Consider the following 25,912-nt stretch of genomic DNA (forward strand, 5'->3'; position numbering starts at 1 on the left):
ATTTTGGAAATTTTATTATTAATTATTATTTTAATAAACTATTGAATTTCTACCTAAATAAATACTGTATTGATTGATTATTTTTGTAATTCACGTAATTATTTCAACCAGAAAGACATATTATGTTTTGAAAACATTCGGATTGCAACCCAGGACCTCCAAAAATGTTGCATTCAACGGTATGTTAATCAGATATATTTGCAGGTTGTTAGTTCAACGAACGGCGAGTTAGGTGCGGATGACCCCACAGCCGGACATAGCAACACCCCAATCACACAACCGCACCATGAAGTGGATGTTGTCGATGACACCAAGTCAGTGTTGCAACTGTATGCATTGCTTCCGGTTTTTATTTTTTTTTAGTTTTCCTTTTTTTTTAATCCAAGTTACACGATTGCCAGATTTTATTTTTATTCTTTCTATTACCTTACGGTGTCTGGCCTATATACATACCTATTTATATTGCATTAAACAATACTGTTTAATTCATATAACAACAAAAATAGTCTTCTACGTCTGACCGTCACATGGTCATTAAGTTGACCTGATGACGTTATGATGAACCTTTTCAATTATACAAGTTCTACAGTGAGAATTTTATTATTTTTTAATACCCTTTGTCTTTAGTTTTTTTTACTTTTATTTTACACTTGCCAGTATTTTTTGCTATATAATACCTTTTTAGTTATAGTTATTTCTATACATCTTGCTATTATCCTTTGTATGAAGCATGTTCCACCTTAGCCCAAGGCAGACTCGTAAATCTTCATACAGACAATCCGTGTATTCCAGATGCTGTTGCTTCTTCAAGCGTAAAAAGAAGAAGTGTGCGACGCGCACGTACAAGTGACGCGTGTGCCCCACGTGACCGCACAGACATACATTACAGACATTTTACACAGTCATTTACGAACACATTGCATACACGCGTTATTACATACCTCGATCGAGTACGCGATCGGGAATTGAGGAAAAATATTAAATTACGATAAATATCACCATTTAAATATTTTCTTTGGACGTTAATAAAACTGATTTAATGTATATTAATAATAATATAAAGTACATATTATTCTAAAACGTATTATTTGTTCAAATTCTATAGATGGTTTTGACAGTTCGTGAAACTAGTTTGAGTCAGTTCTGAGATCGCGTACTTAATCCGCTGTATATTTCTCTTCATTATACAAATTATTACAAATAATGTAATATAAAATCCATTTTATTCGTATATTACATTTTTCATGTATATAGAATATGTATAAATAATTAAGACAGACGTCTTAATGTAAAAAAGTTGCAAAATAAACCCCAAAAAATCAATTTAAATTTCTAACAAAAAAGTTTTTTTCCGATTTATTATGAAAATTATTTAATATTAGTTCAATGGTTGTTATTACGTATAAAAAAGGCAGCTATATCAGTTATATGAGAAAGCAATATTATTGCATTATTTTCTTAATCTTTCAAATTACTGAACTATTTTTCCGATCGGGGTGCATAAATCGTCACATAAATATTTTATTGATCTATAGATTTTATATTATGACGTCACATCCGGTCAGCATACCACAGATACCCTTCATAAATTCACAAAAATGTGTGTTCTGGTGCGGTTTTTAATGTTTGTGTTCCCGTCCGTAGCTATTTTCATTTCATCGAAAACTTACGAGATCGCTTTGTCCGAATAAGACCATTCCAACTCGAACAAAAACTATAGCATTATAGTAGACAATAGATGTCGCTTTTCACCGTTTAGACGCAAAATTTTCTTATCGCAAATGCAATGTTTATTTTTTGTTACATAAGTAATGAATTACCATAATATAAGATGTCGATCTATAAGTTTGTGTGTTAAACTCGTGTCTATTTTGGCGGCGCGTGTGTTAAACATTAAACGTTTATCACATTGTAATTTATTTTCATTTATTCCTAAATGCATCATTAAAAACGTCTTCATAAAATAACACTGTCTCTTTCGAACTAACGCTAATTAATACGTGAGAACGAGATGGCGATACTTTGTGTTAAGCACACGCGCCGTAATATGCATATTGTAGTTGTAATTTTATTTAGTCATCATATAAGTTCAATTCGTGCGAGTTCACTCGGCTCCGTTCATAGCGCTGCCACTTCCTATCTTTATTTATGCCTATATAATTAGTTTAAGAATGTAAACAGGCAATTTCATGCAATAATTATGTAACGGAATATTCAAGTATGATTGTGTACGACTAATTTGGTCTAATTATGGATACGACCATTACTCAAGGTGAATGTTTATATAGCGTGCAATAATTTATGTATAAATTCATTACAATAGTTTAAAATAATACATTTGTTTCAATCGGTGAACCCTGAACTCCTTAAGACTGGTTGAAACATGTCATAGCGTATGTTCCGAAATAAAATCTACAGACTGTAACGAATGACTTGATGCATAACAAGTGACGTTGGGTTTCATTTCGGACGAGCCTTAGTAGAGACCCGCGGTTCATGTCAATTGATATCAGTTTTTAGGCCTTAAACGATATATCATTAACAGTAGAGTAAAATTTTCTGTCGATTCGATTGCAACCTCGGTCTGAGTCGAAAGTTCCAAAAATTATACTAAATGTTTTAATATCGTTAAGAATTGACCGTCGTTGCAATGAGGTGACTGAATTACATCGTTTCAGTTAAGTATTAGATTAATGAGTCGTTAGACTGAAAATCGCCGATGCGATAGCGTTGCTATGGCGACGTGCACGTATACGTACACGTGCTCGTAATCGGCGTGCGGCGTGTATAAATTGTACAGCTTAGGAACGTTTGTATATTTTTGCTTGGACAGAAACGGCAACGAATAGAGGTTTTGGCCTTTTTGATTGATTAGTATAATCTTGGTACGTGCAAGCTTTAGAACTCTTGCAGGACTTATTAACATGTATATGATACATCTTAGTGTATCGGTGCGTTGTTTGTTGCGAGGTTAACTGCTGCTGTGGCGTTAATTCCAAGTATTTTTTTGAGTATAGTCATCACAAATCCTAACTCCCGTAGGAATTTAATTTCGGCTAAGTAATGTTAAAAATGTTTTTGAAGGACGCTCTGTCTTCATATTTTTAGAAAAATATAGGTAATACGTTGTACGCTGTATGATAAATTTTAATGATGCGTATAAGTTTTTCTATGAATTGTAACAAAGTATTCTCTCGTTGATAGATCATAATCATTGTACAATCATAAAAGTGATAGGTTACAATATAATGAATCATTATCTTATTATACCATAGTCGTACCTAATTGTTACTTTCTATTGCTAGATAGAATAATCAAATTAGATTGGGTATAACGTGTGATCTCTTAACACAAGTTTAAATTCGACGTGTGTTAATAATTTTAAAGTATATTGTTGTGTAAAGTGACGAATCGCAAAGTTTGTGATCTGATAGTGGTTCTAGTGATACGGACCTTCTCAACAATTGCTAACGATCAGTGTTTTGTTCGCTTCTCGAGACAAAGTCATACCAAACTGACCACGGAAGACACGTAAACGTCATCGAATTCGCATTGCTGTTGCATGCCTTTGTCTCGGGTCAATTAGTTTGAATTACAATATTTACGATATGTACATAGTTTGGCCGTCTGGTGCCGAATGATTGAGAAAACGATAAAACCGGACATTGTAATTGAAACTGATATACAAGATGATTTTTTTATTAACGACAACTGCTGTAAGATGGAATTATTATTCCTCATATTTATTGAAACCAGCACCACATTTAGAACGGTGCGACGCGTTCTGTGTAGTTAATTTAATCGATAATTTGGAAGAATTCGCTTACTAAGTAAGTTTCGGCTTGAGGACGCACGAGATGGATTTTTGAGCTATAGTTATATAACTTTATGTATTTATAATACATGCTTTCGAAACTGAATTGAATTCTAATTGTTAAGTATAAAATAAATATTCATTATTATAGAAACAATTCTCAGTGTTTATTTTTTCGTAAAATGTAAAATTTGCGTATGCAATTTGACTTATATTCAGTTATGGTCACAACCTGTTTTCAAAAATACGAAAATATTTGTTAACTCATAATTAAATAAAGCTTATTATAAGAGATTTGTTTTAATTATCTACCTTCACTAACTGAATCACTTTGCCTCTATTGGAATACCTTATTGTTGCAATGAACTTTCGAAGGTTATGAATAATATAAGGCAATACTAGATTTTAATTTTATGACAAATTTAACCTTATTTTAACAAAGGCTAATAACAATTATATCTAATATTACCCACGGAGATCGGATCTTCGGACGACTGTACCAAACCGTATATATGTTAGGCTCCTTGAGGTTCAAATACTACTATATAAACCCACGTTCAGCGGGCGTGGCGATAATTAAGGCAGAGAAATCAAATCAAAATATATTTATTCATATAGGTAAACATGTATACATATGAATGTCAAGAAAAACAAATTAAATTAATTGTAAATTTACATTTACAACCAGTTCGTAAGTCAAGGGCGTAGAGCGGGTAAGAAGAACTGGCAAGAAACTTTCCGCCACTCTTTTCAATCGCCAAGTTTTTAATACAAATTGTTTGAACTGGAGCGAATCAATCTCAAGGATGAGGATCATTTAAGTATTCGTCACATTTATAAAAGGCTTTACTAATTAATTTACTTTTAAGAAGGGCTTTAAATTTATTTAGTGATAGTTCTCAAATTTCGCTTGGGGGTTTGTTGTAAAAACGAATACAATTTCCATATAAGGCGTGGTTTATCTTCTGGAGCCTGGTTGGTCGCACACTCAAATTAGTTCTATTACGCGTATTATACTGGTGAAAGTCACTATTTGTTTTAAAATCGTTTAAGTTTTTTTGTACATACAACAAGGCTTCAAGAATATATTGACCGGTCATAATATTTAGTTCCTTAAATCTATTCCGTACCGACTACCACGAGGAAACACAACAAATACCCTGAACAGCCCGCTTCTGCAACACAAATATGGATTGAACCTTTGCAGCAGCACCCCACAGTAGAATACCGTACGACATAACGCTGTGAAAGTAGCTATGGTAGGTACACAATTTTAGCCGTAGAACCAAAAGCGAACGGGCTCAGGGGTGACGCATTCAAATTGTATTAAAGGTTAAGATTCGGTCTTAATCTTTACCGCCCCATACGCGGTACATTCCTCCAATCCATAGGAGAATAAGCTGAACTGGCTTTTACTTAACTTGGAGCATATTGCATCGCATCATGCATGTTTGCTTTTTCGCACCAAAATGATGAGTTCCCAGTGAGTTAAGAGCGCTACAGCTCTTTTAATATAATATAGAATACGTGCTGCATATTACGTTAACTACACAAAACTAATGTAAGGCGAATATTGTTTGACTAACTTTTTCTAAATTATATCCTTTTGGATATTGGAAGATTTTTATATACCAAGAGTTTGTGTCCTTTGTGTTTGGGCACTCTGTGGTACTGATAATTGATAATTTACGATTGACATATGTCATATGATACACGGATTGGATTATTATAAAATCTGTGCAAACGCCATATGATAGTATATTTATTATTATACTGAATTGCAGGGTTTTCAAATATTTTCAATTTGGTTTATTTTCTCGTTTACGACTAAATAGTGCTATTATATTATGTTTGCCGTAAACCCTCGCCGCTTATTACGTTTAGGTACAAAAGTTTTTGTACGAGAAATTAGGCAAAGGCGGTTACCAGGACCAAATCCTGGTTTAGATAACCGATTAGAAGAATTTAGAAAAGATGGGATCAAGGTTACAGATGACGATGCTGAAGAATTTATTGAGAAATCAGACAGTACTTTTTTTGATGTATGTTTTAGTAGCAAATAATTTTTTGAGGTTACTTTTTAATTCAAATTGTATAATTTATTATTTTTATTATTTAGGTGGGTGAAGCATACAATGAACATTTTAACGAGACCTTGATTGGAAAATATAAATTAAGACATCAAATTGTAAAGGAAAGATATTTTAAAGAGAACATGCCAAACTTGTTAACCTGGAGTGAAAAAGAACAGATTCGACATTTAGCTACCACTATGCCCGATGAATGGACTCCGCAAAAAATAGCTGATAGCTTCCCAGTTACAGAAACTGTTGTTAAGGTTAATACAGTAATTTAGTAACTTTACCATATTATATTTAGACTTACTAGCATCTCAAGAATCTATGAATTTCACATTATTTCATTTGTATTTTATTATTATATTTCATAGAAGTGTCGTTTTCTATGTTAAGTTATTAAAAAGGATTATTTATTTTAGAAACTACTCAAATTTCCATGGAAACCAGCTAGTGAGCAAAGAATTTCTAGACATGATGCTTCGGCAATGAGGAATTGGAGAGAACTGAAGGAGGGTACTCTAGATATACCTGAAAACTTAAGGCAACAATTTCTTAAATTCTCAGAAAGGACCATACCACCCTTAAAAAAATCTAGTATTCAAATTGATGTAACTCAAGAAGAGAAAATGGGTGAGTTTGAGAAAATTATTAAAAAATGTGCCACTCAAGACTACAGTAAAATTGAAAATCAAACAGAAAACAAGACTTATGTCCATAATAACACAGAAAAGGTAAAAAAAGATAATAAAAAACTCACTTTAGATGAATTAAGTACCAAAATTAAAAGTAGAATGGAGAAAGGGAAAAATGTTGATCTATCTGATCAACTTATTATAAGCTCAGTGTCCGATGTTTCCAACACAAACCCTAATATAAGCCAGGACATAGAACTAAGTAATATTGATGATACTAAATCAAGTGAGTTGACAGATTTTAAAGAGGATTCAAAGAAGTTAGAAGTTATATCTGGCTCCAACTATCCTGAAAGGATAAGAATTCCTAAAAAAGCCTACAAAAAAAATGCTACTTTTAAGGTTAATGACTGTTTCTACGATCATGATGGAAGATTTTTGTATAGAGTTATAGGAATGACTGAAAATAAATAATAAGGAAATAAAACAATTATTTAGAAGCTTGTTTTTATATAAAATTATATGCCTTTATTACATGTCCATTATGATAAAATAGAACAAGTCAAATACTAAATGCTAAGATCAAATTATTGCATGTCTTTTATATAACTATGCGGTATAACTATTCTATAGATGTGTGATTACATCATTACAAAAATACATTTGTTACATATTTGTACAGAATAATGAACATAATATGGCTTTAAGACATCACATCTGTTTCTAAATAAAATAAACTCTTCTAGGATAAACTGAGTAAAATAAGAATTTATTTAAAATACAAAATGTTATATCAATTGATACTTTTAACAACATTTAAATTGGTAAAAATTGAATTAGGTATACAGCAATCTAGTTCAAAGTTCAAAACATCTATCTGGAACATATTATGTAAAACATAATTTTAGCCGACCACTAAAATTGTTGAAAAGGTTTTACACTAAAATACAATTTAAGTGTATATAACAAAAAATACATTTAATATATGGTTTTAAATGTGTATTTATGTTTGTAAAAGAAAATACACAACTACATTTTGCGTTATTTAGGCCTTTTACAACTCACATTGCTTATTACTTTCCAAACTGAAGTTTTAGCATTTACAAATCTAAATTGACAACAAAAGTTAAAAGTTTACATATATAATTTTCATTTATATTAATTTATCAAAGAAATGATGGTTTCACACTATGTACATTGAGTTAGAAAAAGTCACAGTTACATAATATAAACAATAAATTTCAATTTAGGCCATAAGTTTGTCCCGGCTCAACAATGGACGGCACATATTTTAATAGTTCATTGAAAATATAATATCACTAAACAAAGTAAAATATATATAGTATAGCTCAAAACCAAAAAAATATTTAAAAGTTGATAAAGGAAATAATAAAAATTCTTAAGAAATTTAATCCCAATTCAAAAAACCCTTTCACACTCTATGGGAACTTTTTATTCAATACCTTTTTAACCTTTACATTTTAAATATTGTATATCTACCATAATATCACAAACAATTTCGTTAAATTTTTAATAATACCGAAAAGTTGATTTCCACATCTGAGGATGGTGTTTATGCAATTGCTTGATTTACTAATTATTTACATTAATAGTTTTAAAAGGCCATCAAAAATTAAAGTTATTTTGTGACGCAAATTGAATTGATTACCTGAAATTATCTGAGATAATAGTTTTTATTCTCTCTCTCTAACATTTAAAGTTAGCACAAGATTTTTATCTATATCTATAGTTAGTCTGGCATAACAAAAAGAGTATTAATTGTAATTGTTATATTTGCATTACCTTTGTGTATTGGAGTGAAGGCAAGTTTTTATTTAAATTTGATTTCCTTCACTTGATAGAGTTTGTATATATGGATTTTAGCCAAAATGGAGAATGTCCAAAATTACATTAAAGATTAAATTTAATAGACCAATGATTGAATAATAAAATATTATATATAGGGCTGTACATTAAATATATCTAATAATACATTTTATATTATAGCAAAAGCATGGACTTGATTTTTTAAATATATGTATGTAAATATTATTCGAGCATATTTTACAACAGTGGTATCAATTGTAAACCAAAATTTTTAAACCATGTGCAACAAATAAACTGCAATTTTTTGCCTTTGAAGATTTTTTATATATAGCGTCAAGGCTGGACATTCCCCTTTAAAATTGTCCTAACAGAATTCATATTTCTTCTACTTTAAGTCTAAGCCGTTTGAAATAATGCCTACAATAGGCGGCCGTGACTGATGGAGGTAAGTCCTGAGGTCTTGCTTCACTTCCTAGTAGTTCTAATGCTCGCGTATACTCGCGTTGTAGTGCTACAAAATCAATATTTTGTTCCCCAAGGGCTGTCATTGCGAGGAAAATTATGTCCCTGTAATATAGAATTTTGCATAGTACCAAAATTATAAAATATAAGCATATAGTTTTAGTCATTTGAAAATAATGAATTGTGAAAACATTTGGCAAACAAACTTTCAGATCTGAATTAAAAAAAATTGTTTATTTTATCTATACAAAATTTGGGGATAAGTTATAAAACAATGATATTTCAATATCTACAGCTAACCTTGTGTTATCCATTTAGTCAATATGCTTTTAAAGTAGTCTATGGAAAGTCAAAAACTAAATTTTTCTAAGCTAGTGTAGTCTCCTCTTGTCTTACTGTCAAAGGTCAAATATATATATATATATATATGAGCACCCAACTCTACGTACCTATAATATGAATGATAGCGTTTATTTCCCGACGTGGATTCCCTCCAAGAAGCCAATTTGCGTATCGCATCCGATAAATCGTTGCTGAGAAGGCCATCAAGTATTGATACAATTACTCTGAAATTTAAGTTATATTTAAATGCATATCTATGTACTAAACTATTAAATTACACTTTTTTTTATGACCAAAGAGCGCTGATTTGTCTCCTATTACCAGAGTCAACAATTTCTTAGAAACAGATTTCAAAGTTAGGAAATTATGAAACTTTTCAATTGTTAAATTTTTAATTATTTATAATTAAATACGTACGACTGTCGATGCTGGGTGTCATGTTCCGTTAAAAGCAATGCCCGTATTTGTCTCGATCGCGTCGTGTGACGCCCCCTCCACGCGCGATACAACGGCTCCGCCTCACCGTCCGCACAGCGTAGAGTATCCCAACCGCAAATGACACGACAACCTATGAGAAAACCACAGATTTCACTTGAAATGGATTACGCACACTAACTCAGTTGAGAAATTAAAAAATAATGTAATTATTTTAAGGAATTAAGTTTGTTTATGAAAAAGCTGGGAATTTTTTTTTTACTTAAAAGGGTTTCCAAATCTTACACCTAGGAATGAAAATGTACTTAAAATGAATAAACACTATTTTATTTTATAAACTTTACTCACCTCCAACTTTATCCGTATCAGAAAGGGCGTCCGAGCTGGTGTACCGCGACGAGTAATTTGGGCAGACAAGGTCTGGTAAATGGTTTTCAATATTGGCCCTTTCCAAAAACCACACCAAGTTCCAATACACAATTGGATGGGACTCAACAAACTCTGGCTCCGCTAAACTTGCATCTCCCTCTCTACCTGTTGATTTTACAGTTTTATAAGCCGTATAGACCCGGTTAGAAGTCTTTAAAAATAATAAAAAGTGAAAAAAAATAATAGTACCTAGTTTTTACCATTTCGTGGAATTCTTTTTTTTTTGAAAAAGATAATGTTTTAGATCTTTTTATCATCTACAACTTGGCTATTTGACTTTTAGTAATGCCAAAATCAAGATAAACCGTTTTTACCCTTAAAAACTCATCCCCCTCCCCTTCCCGATGGTAAATTACTTTTCCTTTTTTTTTTATAATATTCTCCTTTTTTTCCAATCCAACTATTTTTTTCCCCAAAATTATCGACCCTGGTCGTATGCGTCAAGACATTCACAATTGTCTTATGTGTACGTACGCAAAAACATTATCTACGTAATTGGGCAATGTTCTAGCTAATTGCAATACAGTTTATGAAGACGGTGAATTTTCTCCTTAATATTATAGGAAGCGAATACAATTCACCGCTGGCCCTCACTTAATTAGTTTAATAACAAACACACGCACAGATGTGTATATACAATGCTCTAAAAAAATTCAAATTCTACGTCTAGTAAGTTACGTACTAGTAAAATTGATATGTTTTACAGGAGCCACCCAAAAAAAAAACATTAACTGTGCAAGTTTAATCCACTAAATCCCGGTTAACACAAACAAAACTTACCTAGAATGGATTCAAACTCTTTTCTCAGCACCAACGGATTCAAATAAGGCACACTCAACGTCTCTGACTGTGTTTGCTCTGCTCTTATAATCTGTAATTAAATTTATTTCTTTCTAAAAAATCCAATGATTTTCCAATTAATGGAACAACGACAAAGCGCTTTTTAAGATAAATCTTGGCGCGCACCATTCTTTATGGTACCAACTGCCACTACATCTACAAACAGACTTAGGTGCCTCTTAATGCAATATCTTATAGGCTGGCAACGCACTAGCAAACTTCGCTGGTGTCCATTAGCGGCGGTAAACTTACACAAACATCGAAATATGCACAAATGTGGAAACAAAGTACAGCGTCTTTCGTAATCCCAGGTAATACCATGCATTTAGGTTCTTTCTTCTTTCTTTCTCTTTTCCTTATCCTTTTTTCTTTCTTACCTGTATGGAGAGCAATGGCACAGTATGCCTCCCGCAAGCAGTACACCGCGTGTTAAGATTAGAGTCATCGGCCGCCCAACCAGCCATTATGTCTTCGTCGTAGAGCCAGGCCAGGCATTGGTGGCATTGCGAACATGATGTCATCTGTACTATGACGGACGCATCTTTGTTGGTCTCCTGAAAAGATTATGTATTATTATATTTATTATTTAATAACTATTCATTTGTTTACTTCATAATTTCTTTAATATATTTATAATATAAATGGTCATGCTCATGCTCAGCTTATGAAACTAACCAATTTATATCACAATTTATAGCCAAAGACACTTTCTTGAATTTAAAGGTATAAAATTGCAGTGAAATTTTGTGCCATGTTCAAGCTGAACTTCGTTTACCTCTTTGTTAACTGAGAAATACTATGTTCTTATGTACAATTTAAAAAGCATACAAATAATTTATTATGAACGTTACTAATAAAAAGGTTTTGGTCCTTCGGGACCTTTAAAACATACATTTTGTTGCGGATATAAATTGTCGGGAAGATGTGACAAAAGCGTCGCCAGAGACCCACGTTCCATACTGCATGCTAGTTCCGCATCACTCGATGCCCGTCTGAAGCCTGGGGCGCTTGACCAATCTTTAAGAATAATTGAACCTAGTTAAGTTGGGTGACGGTTGTTTTAGATATGTTCCAATACATGGCGTATTTAATAGTTCTTAAATTTAAGTGGCACTTCAATATAATCGAAATTAAAAAAAACAAACGAATATTATTATTTATGAGTGTGAAAAAAACTAAAGAACTCATTTTTTGCGATGATTGGTAACATTTAGCTTTATATATAGCATTTCTATTAGCATTTAGCATTGTTATATAGCTTTATATATATACATATATAACAATGCTAATGTTAGGTTACATTACTACTGTTACAAATATTATATTGGGTACGACATACGTTTCTGAGATATGTTAGCACTTGTGTATCTTTTTCTCATAGTATTTAAAAGCTTCTCACTGTACGGTTAGATGATAAACTACGACGGAGTAACAGTACTGTTTGAATGGATAGTAAATGATTTTTAAAAAGAAAAAAACGAAAGAGCATGCATATGCATATGATCAACGAATAAACTGCAAGATCTGTAAGGAACAAAAAAAAATTAAAAGTGTTTTAGCTGGGTTTGAAAAAGTGCATCCGTCCCGTATCTCAACAATTGACGTGCGATTCTATACGTACGAATAACGTATATAGTCGTACGTAACTTAACGTAACGTATACGTCTAAAGTCCGTACGGAGCAACAGCCCTGTATCATATATTGATTAATTACCTTCGGTATTAATTTCTGATGAACCGTCAGTCGAGTCTTCCTCCGTAATGAAGCTGGTCAAAGCACTGGTTGCATTTCCTATTGCGCCTTTAACCTTAACCGGCGTAGAGTTAGCGGATATAACTTCCTTCATCTCGTCAAACTTCTTCGCCATACTGGTGGCAGCCGATTTGAGGCTACTAAGACCGCTTTGTAGCAATTCGTTCGACTTCTTTCCAGCTATACTTGTTGGACTGAAAATTATTATTGTTTTACTCAACTATCTATTAACAGAGTCCCATTAGTACCCCACTACCGTTTTGTTATTTACATCATAGTTAAATAAAAATCGTGAACGAATATCTTAAACAATTGATTACTGCCAAAGTCACTTTCATCTAAAAGTGTTCTGTATCCGCTTCCTAATCTATAATCTACACGAATATTATAAAGAAAAAGGATTTGATTGTATTTTTTTCCAAAACTTATTATATATATACTATAGAATATTTTATCAAATTACGATAAACTAATTTGTGTGAAAAAATGAATAAAAAAAATCCTAAATAGTTTCTGCATTCGCGATTGCGCAGAAACTATTGACAATAGAGAAAAATTAATGTACCTTCGTTTTAAAAAAGACATCAATATCTAAAAAAACCCCGCAACACCAAGACTAACAAAAAACATTTTCCCATAAGCGACTTCGTTCAATTTCATAGCTAGTAATTTTTCTCAGATATAGACATACACAGTTAGCACAATGTTAAATAACTAACATTAATTAACAGATAAAACATTAGACCCAACACCGTTATTAGCAATAAGAACCTCAAAAGTACGCATTATTCCATCAATAGAACCGTCACCGAACCAGCACCAATTATAATTATCCAAACATTCCTTGGTTTACGCCCATGGGCTTACCTGAAGTAACTTTCAATAATTTCCTTTCCGATTTTCATGTCTTTACGCAACGAGAGGCGACTGGGCGAATACCGCCTGAGGAAACAAATATTCTAATACTTGCGTAGGCTATTATGAAAAGTGCATTTTAAAACTTCGGTCTCATATACACCTGGCTCATAAAAAACATGTAGTTAAATTTTTAATAATGCTTTAATTTTGTATTTATATATGTATCGTATTTTTCAGCTTCAGCATGGTAGATTTATTTTTGTCACTTATCTAACAGAGAATTGTTAAAAAAATTAAATTCAATTCAATCCGGCCAATTCTAAAATTGCGATACTTAGCGGCCTTTTTATTACACTTTTTTAGTGTGTTGTAAGTTAATACTGCTAGCAATATTTTTTATTATGGCAGTACATGTAGGTACAAACATAATATTGTATTTTTGTTATTCATGCAAATTGTAGATTATATTTATGAATCAATAAACACTAGCGGATCTAATAGACGCTTCCTGTAAATTAAATTTAAAAAACATCGAATCCTAAATATATACCATTCTCAAATCCATTAGACACATACAATTTTTTTTATCAAAATCGGTCCAGTTTGGGAGGTCTTCAAATTATACACACGCCATAAGATTTATGTAAAAAGATAGTCAAAAACAAAAACAAATTCACTATTACATAGGTATTTTCATAAATTTTCTATTAGAGTATATATTTTGACAATGGACAAATATTGAAATTCTTTTGGAAACTGAACATATCTTAATACTATACTCATTACTCACCCAAAACTAATCTTGAGCGAGTTCCCAAGACTGACAAGGCTCGACACAGTAGCGGGCGCCGTCTCGCTCCTATGCAGTTTCCTGGCGAAAGGAAACTATCGAGGTTATCGCATTCTATAATTTATCAACATCTAGCGGGGAGTTAGCGGGGTGAACTGTCAATTGGCATATATCGTGGCCCGATCCATCCATCGTTATGTTGAAAACAATATAAATACTATTAAATTTAATTCTATTTAAACTTTTCTGGGGTTGGAGATAAAATGACTAACGCGAAAATCTGTATGAAAATTGTTACGCTAATGTAACTCCCATACCAAGTGCCAGGATCGTCAAATCAAGGATCCGGCCACGATATAAATCCGGCATGTAACTTGGCCAAATTGTCGGGAGTAAAAAATCGATAATACGACTGGCCAACTTATTTGCCGGAATTATGCATACACATGCGCATACTACTGGTGTCATCACACTACCAAATTTCTGATCTATTATCATTCTAGAAAATATAGCGGTTGGATTCTACATTTTCAAAGGTGGGAGGGATGTTGGTTTGGTAAAAAAAACACACTTCAAGACCTAACCCCAGTTGCGTTAGGATTGGATTAAAAAATCTTCTAAATTACTATTCAATAGAAGAAAATATTTCATTCTAAATGTTACATACAATACCAAGAAAATTCCTTTGTCACACCACAAAGTCCGGATACATTGCATTATAATAATAAACTCTAATATAACTATCCAGTGTGATTTTCTTATGGCAGTTAATTAACACTGAGGATTTGAACCTGAGACGACTTCGTCTGCAATGTGCTTAGCACCAATAAGACAGATAAATAGCCAAACTAATGTTGCAATTTTTTAAAAGACAATAGTCAAAGGAAATTTTATACCCGGCAGTCTCTTGCGGTTCGTCCTGGAAGGAGTTGCTCCGTCTATGGAACAGCTTGGGGCTGACGCTCAACTCGTGTTTAGGCGGAGGTGGCTCTTCTATTTGGGGCTGAGGTGGCATTAGTGGCTCGTCTTGAGATAACGCCCCCAAGGGGTCATCTGATAATACCGGCGTTCGTGGAGATAATCTGGAAATATTCAGGGAAACTTAAGAATACATTATTTTTTCCTAAAATATAAAACGTTAAAATATTATAGTAAGGTTAACGGCAGGGTTAACGCCAGGGGTGTCATAGCTCGCACTAAGTTTAGGTTATGGATTAATAATATATATTTTTTTAAATTAAGTCAAAGTAACAAAATAATAACTAATAAGATAAAAACTTTATTTCCATAGAATATACTCCAAAACTACTTGTACTGATTTGTCAAACCTTTTCAATCCTACATTATGCTGGGAATAAATTTTCTAACATTATGGATCTGTATGATAACTACTACAATGTATATGTAATGTATATAGAAGTTATCATACAGATCCAAGATGTGGTATTCAATAAAATCTCTGTGCCAAGTACACTGCGAAAACTAAAGAAAACTCTTGAAACAGTTTTATAGAAGACATTAACCATCATAACATAACATCTACCAAAAAGCCGCAATACCTACCAATAATTGCGGTTTTTTTAAAATCTAAACCTAAAACCAGAGTGATCTTATAAAATTGCTAATTAAACATTTTTATTATGTAATAGGACTTGTTTGAAAGCTTGAAGGACCATCAGTCGAATTTCTTATAACAATCACAGTAGAATTTTTATGAGGAATTTAATATAACTGTTTAAGACACAAATACAGACAAACAAACATGACAATTTACTGAAACCCAATCATGCTAAAGCTTAAATTATTAGAGTATTAGAAAATATCATACTTAAGCGGGGACTGTTGAATTGAAGAATCAACATTCTTCAATTCATTGGGTACGGGAGTCAAATCTCGCTCGGACTCCTCGGGGAAGCTCAGGGCTCTCGTACAACGGGCTTTCGGATTCGTATTACCTGAAATATGGGATTCTGTTGTTAATTCTGGAAGTTTCTATTCTAGCAGGAAACCATGATTCAATATTCGCAGAAACACTAAAACGAATGTTAATGGTATAGAGAAGGATATAAATATTCTAAACAGATTATATGAAGGTTTATTAAACTTGCCATCATATTAAGACACCCAACATATATGTAGTCAAGTATGGAGTCCCAGTTATGGGACCCATAACTGTGATTCTTAGTAGAAATTCTGTTTCGGTTTTAGAGTTTTCTTTTTCGATACGACTTGTCCAGTAAGATTTTCAAACCGCAAGATTATTATAGTAAAAAAGATCTATGTCACTATCAAAGTTAGGTGGCGTAGATATCTTCAAATATATGTTAATTGAAACACTTTCTTTGAAGCTGGGTGTCAACTTTAATCGATATTTAAGTAGTACTTCAATACAAGTGTATTCGACCTTTTCGGACATTATCGGAAACGAGAATCCTATTATTACAGTTAATATAGTAACACATAAGTGGTAACATTTAGCTTACGCTTCTAATAACTATATACATATAACGTATAAATCACTATTCGATTTCAAATTTTTGTGCAAAATTTCACAAGCCTTATTTTTAAAACGGTATTGCTGGCGAGACAAATTCATAAAATTTCACGAAATAACCAGCTAATAAAACGTTGAAAGCCATTTCCCGACCCGCCCACACCAGATAACTTCGATAAAAAATGACTCACCAAATGCAAGCCTTTGCAGATTCTGAACGATTTGGGCGTCTCCCGCAAAACTCTCCGACCGCGTCAATATGCGCAGATCTGACGGACTCTCTGGACTTACGTGGATAGTCTAAAAAAAAAAACTTTTTTTCAGATTTTTTAGGCATTCTTAGAACCAGTCCTTTAACTCAAAGAATAATTATCATATAGTATTCATATTTTTCGGTTGGTTGTGTTTACATTATGTTAAACAGGCAATCATGCAAAAAAAAATGTAAAAAGAAGAAGTTTAATATGCAGGAAATATTATATACCTTGATATATTAAAAAAAATATGTCAAAAGTGTTACTTAAAAAAAATATTTAGAAAATACAAATCGAAAAAATCTTACCTGTCTCTTCTCAGATATAGGTACAGATGGCTCGGGTTCTTCATTACCTAAAGAGTTACTTCTAGGACGCGACGTTTCGCTGAGATCGGGGTCTGATGGAAGGCCTGAAAAAATATTTTTTTTACAATAAATAAAAATTGTATTCGCTAATCGATTGCTTTTGTTTACAACTAAACGTAGTTAATACAATTGATTTATGAATATATATTAGAATAAAAAACGCTTGAACTACAATATCTGCTTAAAAGTACTAAAAACAAACAAAAAAACAGAACTAGTAAGTATTAAATTTCAACATTCTCAATGTTACTGTAGAGTAGTTAAACATACCAGATATAAGTATTCCCGCGTGGGCGGACAGACCATGTGCCCGCGTATGCGGTCGCGCGTGCGTGTTCGTTCGTACTATGTTCCCCCGACGACACAACGCGTCGAACGCGTTCGCGCTCGCTTCTGCTTCACGTACACACACTAAAAAAAAAAATGACAAATTGTAATTGGAAATACCTTAAACATAATCCCAACTTTTAAAATAGTATTAAAATATTTTACAAAAACCATGTTTGCGGTAGTAGATCGCGGTATATAAAATATGAAATAGTAGTCTTTTGTTAAAAATTATTAATAATATATTATTATTATTATATAGAAATTGCATTCAAAGCTGCAATTTATACATGTATTAAGGAGGTCTATTATTTACGTTCGGCTTAAAAAATTCCAAAAATGTACGCACTTAAAAATGCTTACCTGAATCTAAACTGGTCCGACTTCGCATAGGTTCGGCTAAAACCAAAGCGGCTAACTCCGAACCTTCTCCTGCCACAGTACGGACGCGGGGTAAAGTACCACCAGCTAAAATATAAAAATCTTCATTTATACAAAATTTATATCAGAAATATTGCAATGTATCTAATATATAAAATTCTTGTGTCACGGGGTTAGTAACCGAACTCCTCCGAAACGGCTCGACCGATTCTCATGAAATTTTGTGTGCGTATTGGGTAGGTCTGAGAATCGAACAACATTTATTTTTCATCCCCCTAAATGTTAAGGGTGGTCCACCCCTAAATTTTTTTATTTATTTTTTAGACAAAATTTTTCGTTTTTAATACATTAATTTTTAATTATTAATACATGCAACCCTAAATTTTCACACCTCTACAATCATCCCTTATGTTTTTTTTGTTAATTATAAACTTTAATTTTTTGGCACAAAAACATGGCAAAACAACGTTTGCCGGGTCAGCTAATAGACTTATAAAATCACCACATACATATTTAATGTCAATTAATTTTAAACTTAATACATACTACCAGAAGATGCGATATTCCCCGTAGCTCGACTGGCGCGTTGCGCACCAGCCGCACGGAATAAGGCCGCACCCATCACGGCTATACGTAACTTATTCCATAGCAGTTGCGAACCACTGAAATTTATAATTACATTAATCACATTAGATTCAATAATTAAGTTGTCATACGTTTTACGTGTCATTTCGGAACAATTCACACTCTTGGAACCAAAACTAAAGCGTATTTTTTTTTCAATTCACAAAGCTTTCTCATTGTAAATTAAAAGAAAAATAATATAGGAACTATACCGATATTATAAGTATATAATGTTAATATTACAACGTAAGTCATCAGAAGTTTTAATAATTTTATTTTTTAACGAGATTATTTAAATATCATTTTTAAAAGTTATTCAGAAATATACAGAGTTTTTCTTTTATTTTTGTTCGAGTTTCCAAATGAAACTACCAAATAAAATAAAAACAAATTTTTGAAGAACCTACCTGGGCATATCCTTTGGCCAAGCAGCTTCCAAGACACATTGATTATAATACCCATACGTCAGAGCATTGGGTTGGAGACCAGCGCGCTTCATCAGGAATAAAAGCTGGACAGCCAACACCGGCAGTGAGTGGATACCACAAAGCTGCATCATCACTCGGTAACAGACCTAAAATTTTAAATAATAATATCGTATCAAAATGTGTATATTTATAGTAATCATAATTACATAATAATTTAAATGTGAGCAAGAAATTTAGGCTTAGAATTATTGGTTTAAGTACAAGTATGTAACAACTTATAAAAGATATAACAAATATTTACCTCATCACAAGGTACGCGTAGTTTAGTCGCCCGTTCAAGGAGTTCGTACGCAGCGCGCAAAGTGGCGTGCTCGCGTCCGCGATGCAATATAAGTCGACACGGCAAAGCCAAGAAGTAAAGCGAGTAACACGAGCCAAGGAGACATTTGGCCCATGCTTCGGGGGACAAACTTGCTTTACGCGCCAATCTGTTAATTATAAAAAAACTACTTTTAAAAAGAGAAAGCGCCGAATAACTGATACAAAGATAATATTATTTAATTAAATTTAATAATACAATTAAAGAAAACCAGTTTTATTATGTCAGAATTTTACGGAATTAAAAATCTGAGTATAATTTGCCAATTTTCGATCAAATTATGCTATGTAATAATTTTATTTATTATGTCCCCGCTCCCCGAACACGATTTAGATTTTATGTTAGCCAAGAGACATTGAGCATGTTCGTACGTTGGAATTACGGCTGTGCACCAATATACTTGTTTTACGAGCATGTGCACAGTTATCACTAGCATCGGTTAAGGACAACACAGTAAAAAATGCCGTGCCTTACACGCAAAAAGTCGGCGTGTGTCAGACACAAAAGGCTTATCATCCTTGTATAGGAAAATGATCACGAAGCAGATACAGCTTTTTAGCGTTCGCGGTAGCGATTGTAGCGCTACCGTTAGGCTATGGCTGTATATACCAATGGCTTGGCCTAAAAATTGACAGCGTGTGTCGAGCACAGAGAGTGTTTATTTAAAAAAAAACATGAAACTGATGGTTGCGTGATAGTCAGAAGCCTATAGTATCAAGATAGATTTAATCTAATTATACATAGAAGTGGTACCACACAGGATGTGTTCTTCTTTAGATTCAATCAAAAACATTGACCCTTTTTCGCACTCCACTACTGCTTTGTTTAAGAGTAAAATAAAGCAACTGTTAATGTCTTAACTCTATACTATTATTATGTGTGTTGCTGTCATGTTTTATTTTTATTTTTTGTATCATATGGTTGTATAAGTGTAACCTGTTGTGGATGCATCCAGTGTGTTTGTATTGTGTTTTATTTTTGACTTTGTTTTTATTATAAGGATGTCTCTGTTTGGTTTCCGAATAAATAAATAAATAAATACCTCTGAGCAGCTGCAATTTCATGTTTTGTTCTTCTCGCCATTGGAGAGGCATCTGCCAACGATTCAGCAGACGCAAGAGTCGCACTAGGAAGAGCTTGGACAGCTCCCCGTGCGCATTGCTTACATCGGTTCACCAGATTCACATCTAATACGAATTTTTCATAGGCGTACGTCTCTTCTGAAATGGGAAAATCAAAATCAAAATGAAAATGCTATTGTGTTGCACAAGAATATATAGTATATGGGGTATTAAAAACCCTGGTACGGCTGTCATTTGTTATTTCTATAGTATCTTCAAAAATAGATAAGCGTAGCAAAATATTATTTAGTTATTCGAAACGAATATATAATAACGATGACGTACGTTACACCGCACGGTAATATTCACAAAAACAGGAAAAATATACGCTAAACATATAATACAACGGTTTTCTTCTATCTACGATAGCATTAAAGAGAAACATTGGATTGTTGGTTTGCATTTAGGCTCCATACAGTAGTATGATTTGAAATATTTATGGGCTGATTTGAAAAGTTCACCATTACTAAACGCAAAAGATAACTAGGCACCTCGCCAACTGTCATTATTGCCATATCAGGTGCCAAGTTGATTTGTGCGTGTAGTAGAACCCTACATTATCCTCGAAGAACATATGCTATAGAATAATGTCAAAAAAGTAAAGGTTTAATAACGAACCAAAAATGTATCTATATCCGGTACGCTATAGAATCTATTGACAACAGAGAAAAGTGACGTACGACGTTTTATTAAAGACATCAATATAAAAACTTACCCGGGTCAGGTGGATCCGGGGGTAGGACAAACACAGTCCTCTCGGATGTGTTGCCAGTGTCAAGGTCAAGCAATGGGTCATTAGAGCCGACCCTTTCAATACATTCATCGAAGAATGTCAATCCCTGATCGGCGCCGTCGCAAACGAAAGAACGCTCTTCAATGAAACGCGTAAACATTTGCGTACGCATTATTAATGTTAAGAAACGTTGTTGGGTCTGAAATAGTCATATTCACTGAGTTTTGATAGAACGGAATAATTTCCAAATTTATTTATTGTGTGACATCTTTTTAAAGGAATATGGCAATGCAAAATTTCATATAATTTATGATACAAACTTGTGAAGCCATTTTTATCTAATTACGAGATGTTAGGTACAATACCCTTTTTTTCAAAAGGGGATAGTGTTAGTAAGAATTTATTCATTTATTACAGAAACATATATATATTATCCTTACAGAATATGCCAATACGATAATATCAAGAAAATATATAATATCAAACATAATATACACAATATGGCTACTGTGAAATCACTCAGTGAACATATAAATATGTCGATAGAGCCATCGGGGATCTGTGTTCTAATACATATTCTACTCTATATCGCAACGAGTCCATAACCCCAAATAAAACTTGGGATTGGAAAATATATACAAAAGGTTTATAATTTATACCAAATGTAAAATTCAAAATATAAAAATTTAATACGAATAAACATGTGTACCTTATCTCTGGACTTAAGAAACGCGTCCATTTGAAACAACGCATGTGGGTCTGTAGTTCCCACAGTGGGTGCCTTTGTAATGGGTATAAGATACCGGCGATAGCCCTCTAGCGTTACTGCCATGAAGCGTAGAAACGCCTCTTGGATTTTTAGTTCCAATGCTTGCTGAAATATTTCATACAAATCATAAATTATATAAAATAAGGTTAGATTAGGTTTACATTCACACGCTCAACTTTCGAGTAAAGGTCAGTGGAATCGGTAGTAAAATTACAGTTATGTGCGTTCATAAATGTAGAACAAGTAACGTAATTAAATAAATAATAAAAAATATAATGACTATACTATTATTTAATCAATCAATTAAAATATCTTTATTCATATAGGTAAACAAGTGCACTAATGAACGTCAAAAAAATTAAATTAATTGTAAATTTACATTTACTACCAGTTCGCAAGTACAGGGCGTAGAGCGGGCAAGAAGAACTAGCAATAAACTTTCCGCCACTCTTCTCAATCGCCAAGTTTTTAATACAAATTGTTTGAACTGGAGCAGATCAGACTATCACATTTATATTAGCGTACTAGGCCAGGCGTAAGAGCCGCGTTGGCCGCCTTCAGCGCGCGACTCATCCCTGAGGTCGTAGGTTCGATCCACGGCTGTGCACCAATTCACTTTCTTTCTATGTGCACATTTAACGTTCGCTCGAACGAAAAGAAAAACATCGTGAGGAAACCATGCATCCAACCATGCAACATGTCTTACACGCAAAAAGTCGACGGCGTGTCAGGCACAGCAGGCTGATCATCTACCTGCCTATTAGATTTACTTAACTATGCCTAAATGATCATGAAACAGATTCAGAAATCTGCGACCCAGACCTAAAGAGGTTGTGTAGCGCGATTTTTTTTTATTTAAGTCAGGTGAAACTACCACGGCGATGTACATTTTTTTGTTAATGTATTGTGAGTGCATTACTGTTTCTTTCTTTCTTTCATATTATTTTAATATTAATATATAATTAAATACAATACACACCTCTTTCTTCCGTTTTTGGAAATCCCTATCTAAGCTGGTGGTCGTTTCACCGTTGTACTTACTATTATTCGGGTAATGGACGGGCGATGCTGTAAAAACAAAAACATTTTCTCAATTAACTCTTTAAAATACATAATTATTTATAGTAAAAATCAGAGTTTTACATAAAAATAAAACCGATATATGCCGAGAAGAAAAACATACACGCATATAACGAAGAAGCAATGTATACATAGCCATGAAGTGCGATATATACCGAGTGAAATAGTTCCTCTTAAAGACAATAGTTGGCGCTGTAATCGCTTCAACTTCATACTTATCTTTAACAGCTAAGACTTTGTCATTTCCACAGTCAAAGAATCTTCACCAGGAATAACTTCCTACAATGCTGTATGTTTTCCTTCTCGGAACAAAGTACACATGTCAAAAGTAAAACTTTCTAAATTAATTATTACAAGTTCCAATTGATGATCATGTACCACTTACCAGTATATGATTACTCCATGTATTTGTATATCTATATTCACACTGTTTACACACAGTATACGTGCTCATAATAATATAAAAAAAAACTGCGTTTAGATGACGTTATGCGACAGAATTGCCATGTAAAATTCCAATATTATTTATTTATTACAGAAATACATACATTATCCTTACAGTCTATGCCAATACGATAATGTCGAGAAACATTTAATAAGATATAGTATAGTAAATATATAACATTGAACACATAATATACACAATACCGCTACTGTGTAGGCGACAGCATTTAGTAGGCGCAACGTTCTGGTATTTTTGCTCTTGGTAACGAACTATGTAACGAAGAAACAAATACATCAACCAATAGCGTGTATTTTTCTAGATCTCTCTTTCTCCCTCTATCTCAATCGCTATCTCCCTTTTTAAGGACAAAAACGTTGCACATCTCCGTGACGTTTCAATCCGAAAATTATTTTACCCTCATAGCCCTAAAGAAGTTTGACTTAAATAAAATAATCAATCATAAAGACCGTTCCGGTACAATTAGTTTTTCACCGGTTTACTAAACTAAAGAAGAAATACTTACTGGGTCGAATATTTGCGAAGAGATGTTCAAGGGTCTGCTTAAGTGTCCTGGCGTGAGTTTTCGGTAACAATTTTAATGATATATGCCTTTGTGATTCACAAATCTGAAAGTACAGGTTAATGTATAAGCTATTAATTTTTTTTTTTATTTATTAACACTTCATCACATTACAATATAAAAATTGAACATAGTTAAATGACAAGAAGAGCAACAGGCAGCCTTATCGCTTTCGGGCGATTTCTTCCAGGCAACCACTGTGAGTAAAGAAATAAAATTTATTAAATTGCATATATTAATGAAATTATATATTTAATGAAAAAAGAATATTAATAAATAATATGTATTATGTCAAAAACATTAGATTGGAGAATGTTAGTTTAACGCCCGAACCCAATAACTAATCCAAAGTCTCAGATAGAAAACATTCTAATATTGTGGATTAATTAATGTGTTCATCATCTGTCATTTTCATACAAAAGTCTATCTACATACACCGATCCGACCTACCATGGCACATATCATGTATCGACAGATGGCTATTACCATCCGTCGATTGGTTATTGGCACTCTTTTATCTATATTTGGATTTAGATTTCTATCTCAGATGAACTCGTGTCATTTTACTCGTGTATATATATGGGATCAGTGTTAACTCACCGTTATATTATTGGTGTCCAAATCGACACACGTCACATCCGGTGGTGGCTCATAAAGGTCAAAAAACCTCGAATCAACTCCTATTAGATATGGCAAGGGTGCGTGAAGAACTTCCGCTAAACCTGAAAATAAGCTTTAAATTAATATAATTCAAAGCAAAAGCGTCGTTGTTGGCCTAACGCCTTGATCGTGCGACTCTCATCATGATTAAATATATCTTTTTCAAACGGATTTAACTCAATAGTACGGTGAAGAAGCACCATGAAGAAACTAGAATTCCCTAGAGCCGAAGGTCAAAGTTTTAGTGACATAGTTTTATTTCTGGAACTGAATTCTGTTCCTAGCGAACTAATATGTAAATAAGACACGTTAAAAATATAACCGTCAATAGATTGATTCATTACTTCTAACCACGGAAATATATAATACATACATAAATATTGTGTTCTTATCGATTTTTTTAAATAAAAAAAAACATTTTATTGAATTTATTATAAAAAAATATTCAAACAATTTTTTTGTATTTAAATATTAGATATTGTATATTGTTATACGTAATAATAAGGCAATGGTAATTTAAATAATTTACTTGAATTATACATACCTAATGGACACAGAGGTATATATGGACATTGCCATTTGAACGGAAATAGCAAACTGGAAACCGCTTCCGATACAGCTGTCAATGTATCTGGTCTGAAAAAGTAAAATAGTATTATCATTAAACTAATATGTCTATGATACTCTATGATCATTATTTTCGTGATTATTCTCGTGACATAAATATGCCTTACATTACATATTTGCAACCTTTACATTTTGTAAAGGCATTTTGGCACGAAAAATACAAGCATTCTTACCGCAGTGAATGTATAAGTATTTTCTGTTCCGTTAACGCGAGGGCAAGCAATAGAAGACAATTATCCGGTCCCAAATTAAGTAGTAACTGTCTGAAGCCAGCCCCACTTCTTACTAATGGTTGATCATCACGCATTGTTACTATCACTCTGTCGTGAGGATTCGTTGGCGAAAGCTAAAATATAAGCAATTAATAAGGAAATCATAAATC

General features: G+C 33.0%; 3 protein-coding genes across 25 annotated transcripts in view; 2 read left to right on the forward strand and 1 right to left on the reverse strand.

Annotated features, from left to right (window-relative positions):
• LOC111004264 (casein kinase I) overlaps positions 1 to 4,106 on the forward strand; it is a 32,953-nt gene extending 28,847 nt beyond the window's left edge. For 16 of the 19 annotated variants that reach the window (XM_022275212.2, XM_022275214.2, XM_022275217.2 and 13 more), the window contains 2 exons: positions 205 to 329; positions 775 to 4,106. In XM_022275212.2, the coding sequence (XP_022130904.1) occupies positions 205 to 329; positions 775 to 850 (201 nt within the window). In that variant the 3' untranslated portion in view covers positions 851 to 4,106. The remainder of the gene's footprint in view (positions 1 to 204; positions 330 to 774) is intronic. The other 3 variants (XM_022275227.2, XM_022275228.2, XM_022275230.2) reach the window with 3 other exon arrangements.
• A 1,443-nt stretch (positions 4,107 to 5,549) lies between these two features.
• On the forward strand, positions 5,550 to 7,024 carry LOC111004259. The gene is made up of 3 exons (XM_022275201.2): positions 5,550 to 5,856; positions 5,934 to 6,152; positions 6,312 to 7,024. Exons 1-3 carry the CDS (start codon positions 5,662 to 5,664, stop codon positions 6,996 to 6,998), a joined length of 1,101 nt encoding a protein of 366 aa, XP_022130893.2. The 5' UTR covers positions 5,550 to 5,661; the 3' UTR covers positions 6,999 to 7,024.
• A 399-nt stretch (positions 7,025 to 7,423) lies between these two features.
• LOC111004258 (DENN domain-containing protein Crag) overlaps positions 7,424 to 25,912 on the reverse strand; it is a 28,558-nt gene continuing 10,069 nt past the window's right edge. For 2 of the 5 annotated variants that reach the window (XM_045628186.1, XM_045628185.1), the window contains exons 9-35: positions 25,704 to 25,876; positions 25,448 to 25,539; positions 24,844 to 24,965; positions 24,187 to 24,289; positions 23,118 to 23,206; positions 22,079 to 22,243; positions 21,352 to 21,568; positions 20,558 to 20,735; positions 19,438 to 19,624; positions 19,116 to 19,282; positions 18,631 to 18,746; positions 18,067 to 18,171; positions 17,647 to 17,787; positions 17,317 to 17,420; positions 16,946 to 17,054; positions 16,089 to 16,215; positions 15,157 to 15,342; positions 14,261 to 14,341; positions 13,480 to 13,554; positions 12,574 to 12,806; positions 11,752 to 11,876; positions 11,237 to 11,413; positions 10,800 to 10,890; positions 9,939 to 10,124; positions 9,573 to 9,723; positions 9,263 to 9,379; positions 7,424 to 8,918 (exon numbers count right to left, since the gene is read on the reverse strand). In XM_045628186.1, coding sequence (XP_045484142.1) covers positions 8,726 to 8,918; positions 9,263 to 9,379; positions 9,573 to 9,723; positions 9,939 to 10,124; positions 10,800 to 10,890; positions 11,237 to 11,413; positions 11,752 to 11,876; positions 12,574 to 12,806; positions 13,480 to 13,554; positions 14,261 to 14,341; positions 15,157 to 15,342; positions 16,089 to 16,215; positions 16,946 to 17,054; positions 17,317 to 17,420; positions 17,647 to 17,787; positions 18,067 to 18,171; positions 18,631 to 18,746; positions 19,116 to 19,282; positions 19,438 to 19,624; positions 20,558 to 20,735; positions 21,352 to 21,568; positions 22,079 to 22,243; positions 23,118 to 23,206; positions 24,187 to 24,289; positions 24,844 to 24,965; positions 25,448 to 25,539; positions 25,704 to 25,876 — 3,810 coding nt within the window. In that variant the 3' untranslated portion in view covers positions 7,424 to 8,725. The remainder of the gene's footprint in view (positions 8,919 to 9,262; positions 9,380 to 9,572; positions 9,724 to 9,938; positions 10,125 to 10,799; positions 10,891 to 11,236; positions 11,414 to 11,751; positions 11,877 to 12,573; positions 12,807 to 13,479; positions 13,555 to 14,260; positions 14,342 to 15,156; positions 15,343 to 16,088; positions 16,216 to 16,945; positions 17,055 to 17,316; positions 17,421 to 17,646; positions 17,788 to 18,066; positions 18,172 to 18,630; positions 18,747 to 19,115; positions 19,283 to 19,437; positions 19,625 to 20,557; positions 20,736 to 21,351; positions 21,569 to 22,078; positions 22,244 to 23,117; positions 23,207 to 24,186; positions 24,290 to 24,843; positions 24,966 to 25,447; positions 25,540 to 25,703; positions 25,877 to 25,912) is intronic. The other 3 variants (XM_045628187.1, XM_045628189.1, XM_045628188.1) reach the window with 3 other exon arrangements.

Source organism: Pieris rapae, chromosome 5, assembly GCF_905147795.1.
Source record: "Pieris rapae chromosome 5, ilPieRapa1.1, whole genome shotgun sequence".
Classification (NCBI taxonomy): Eukaryota; Metazoa; Arthropoda; class Insecta; order Lepidoptera; family Pieridae; genus Pieris; species Pieris rapae.

What these genes read in the sequence shown, in the direction of transcription:
- LOC111004259 (XM_022275201.2), top strand. Translation starts at nt 5,662, where the DNA reads ATGTTTGCCGTAAACCCTCGCCGCTTATTACGTTTAGGTACAAAAGTT. An exon ending in CAGACAGTACTTTTTTTGAT is followed by an intron (nt 5,857 to 5,933) that starts GTATGTTTTAGT and finishes TTTATTATTTAG; the next exon opens with GTGGGTGAAGCATACAATGA. An exon ending in TTACAGAAACTGTTGTTAAG is followed by an intron (nt 6,153 to 6,311) that starts GTTAATACAGTA and finishes TATTTATTTTAG; the next exon opens with AAACTACTCAAATTTCCATG.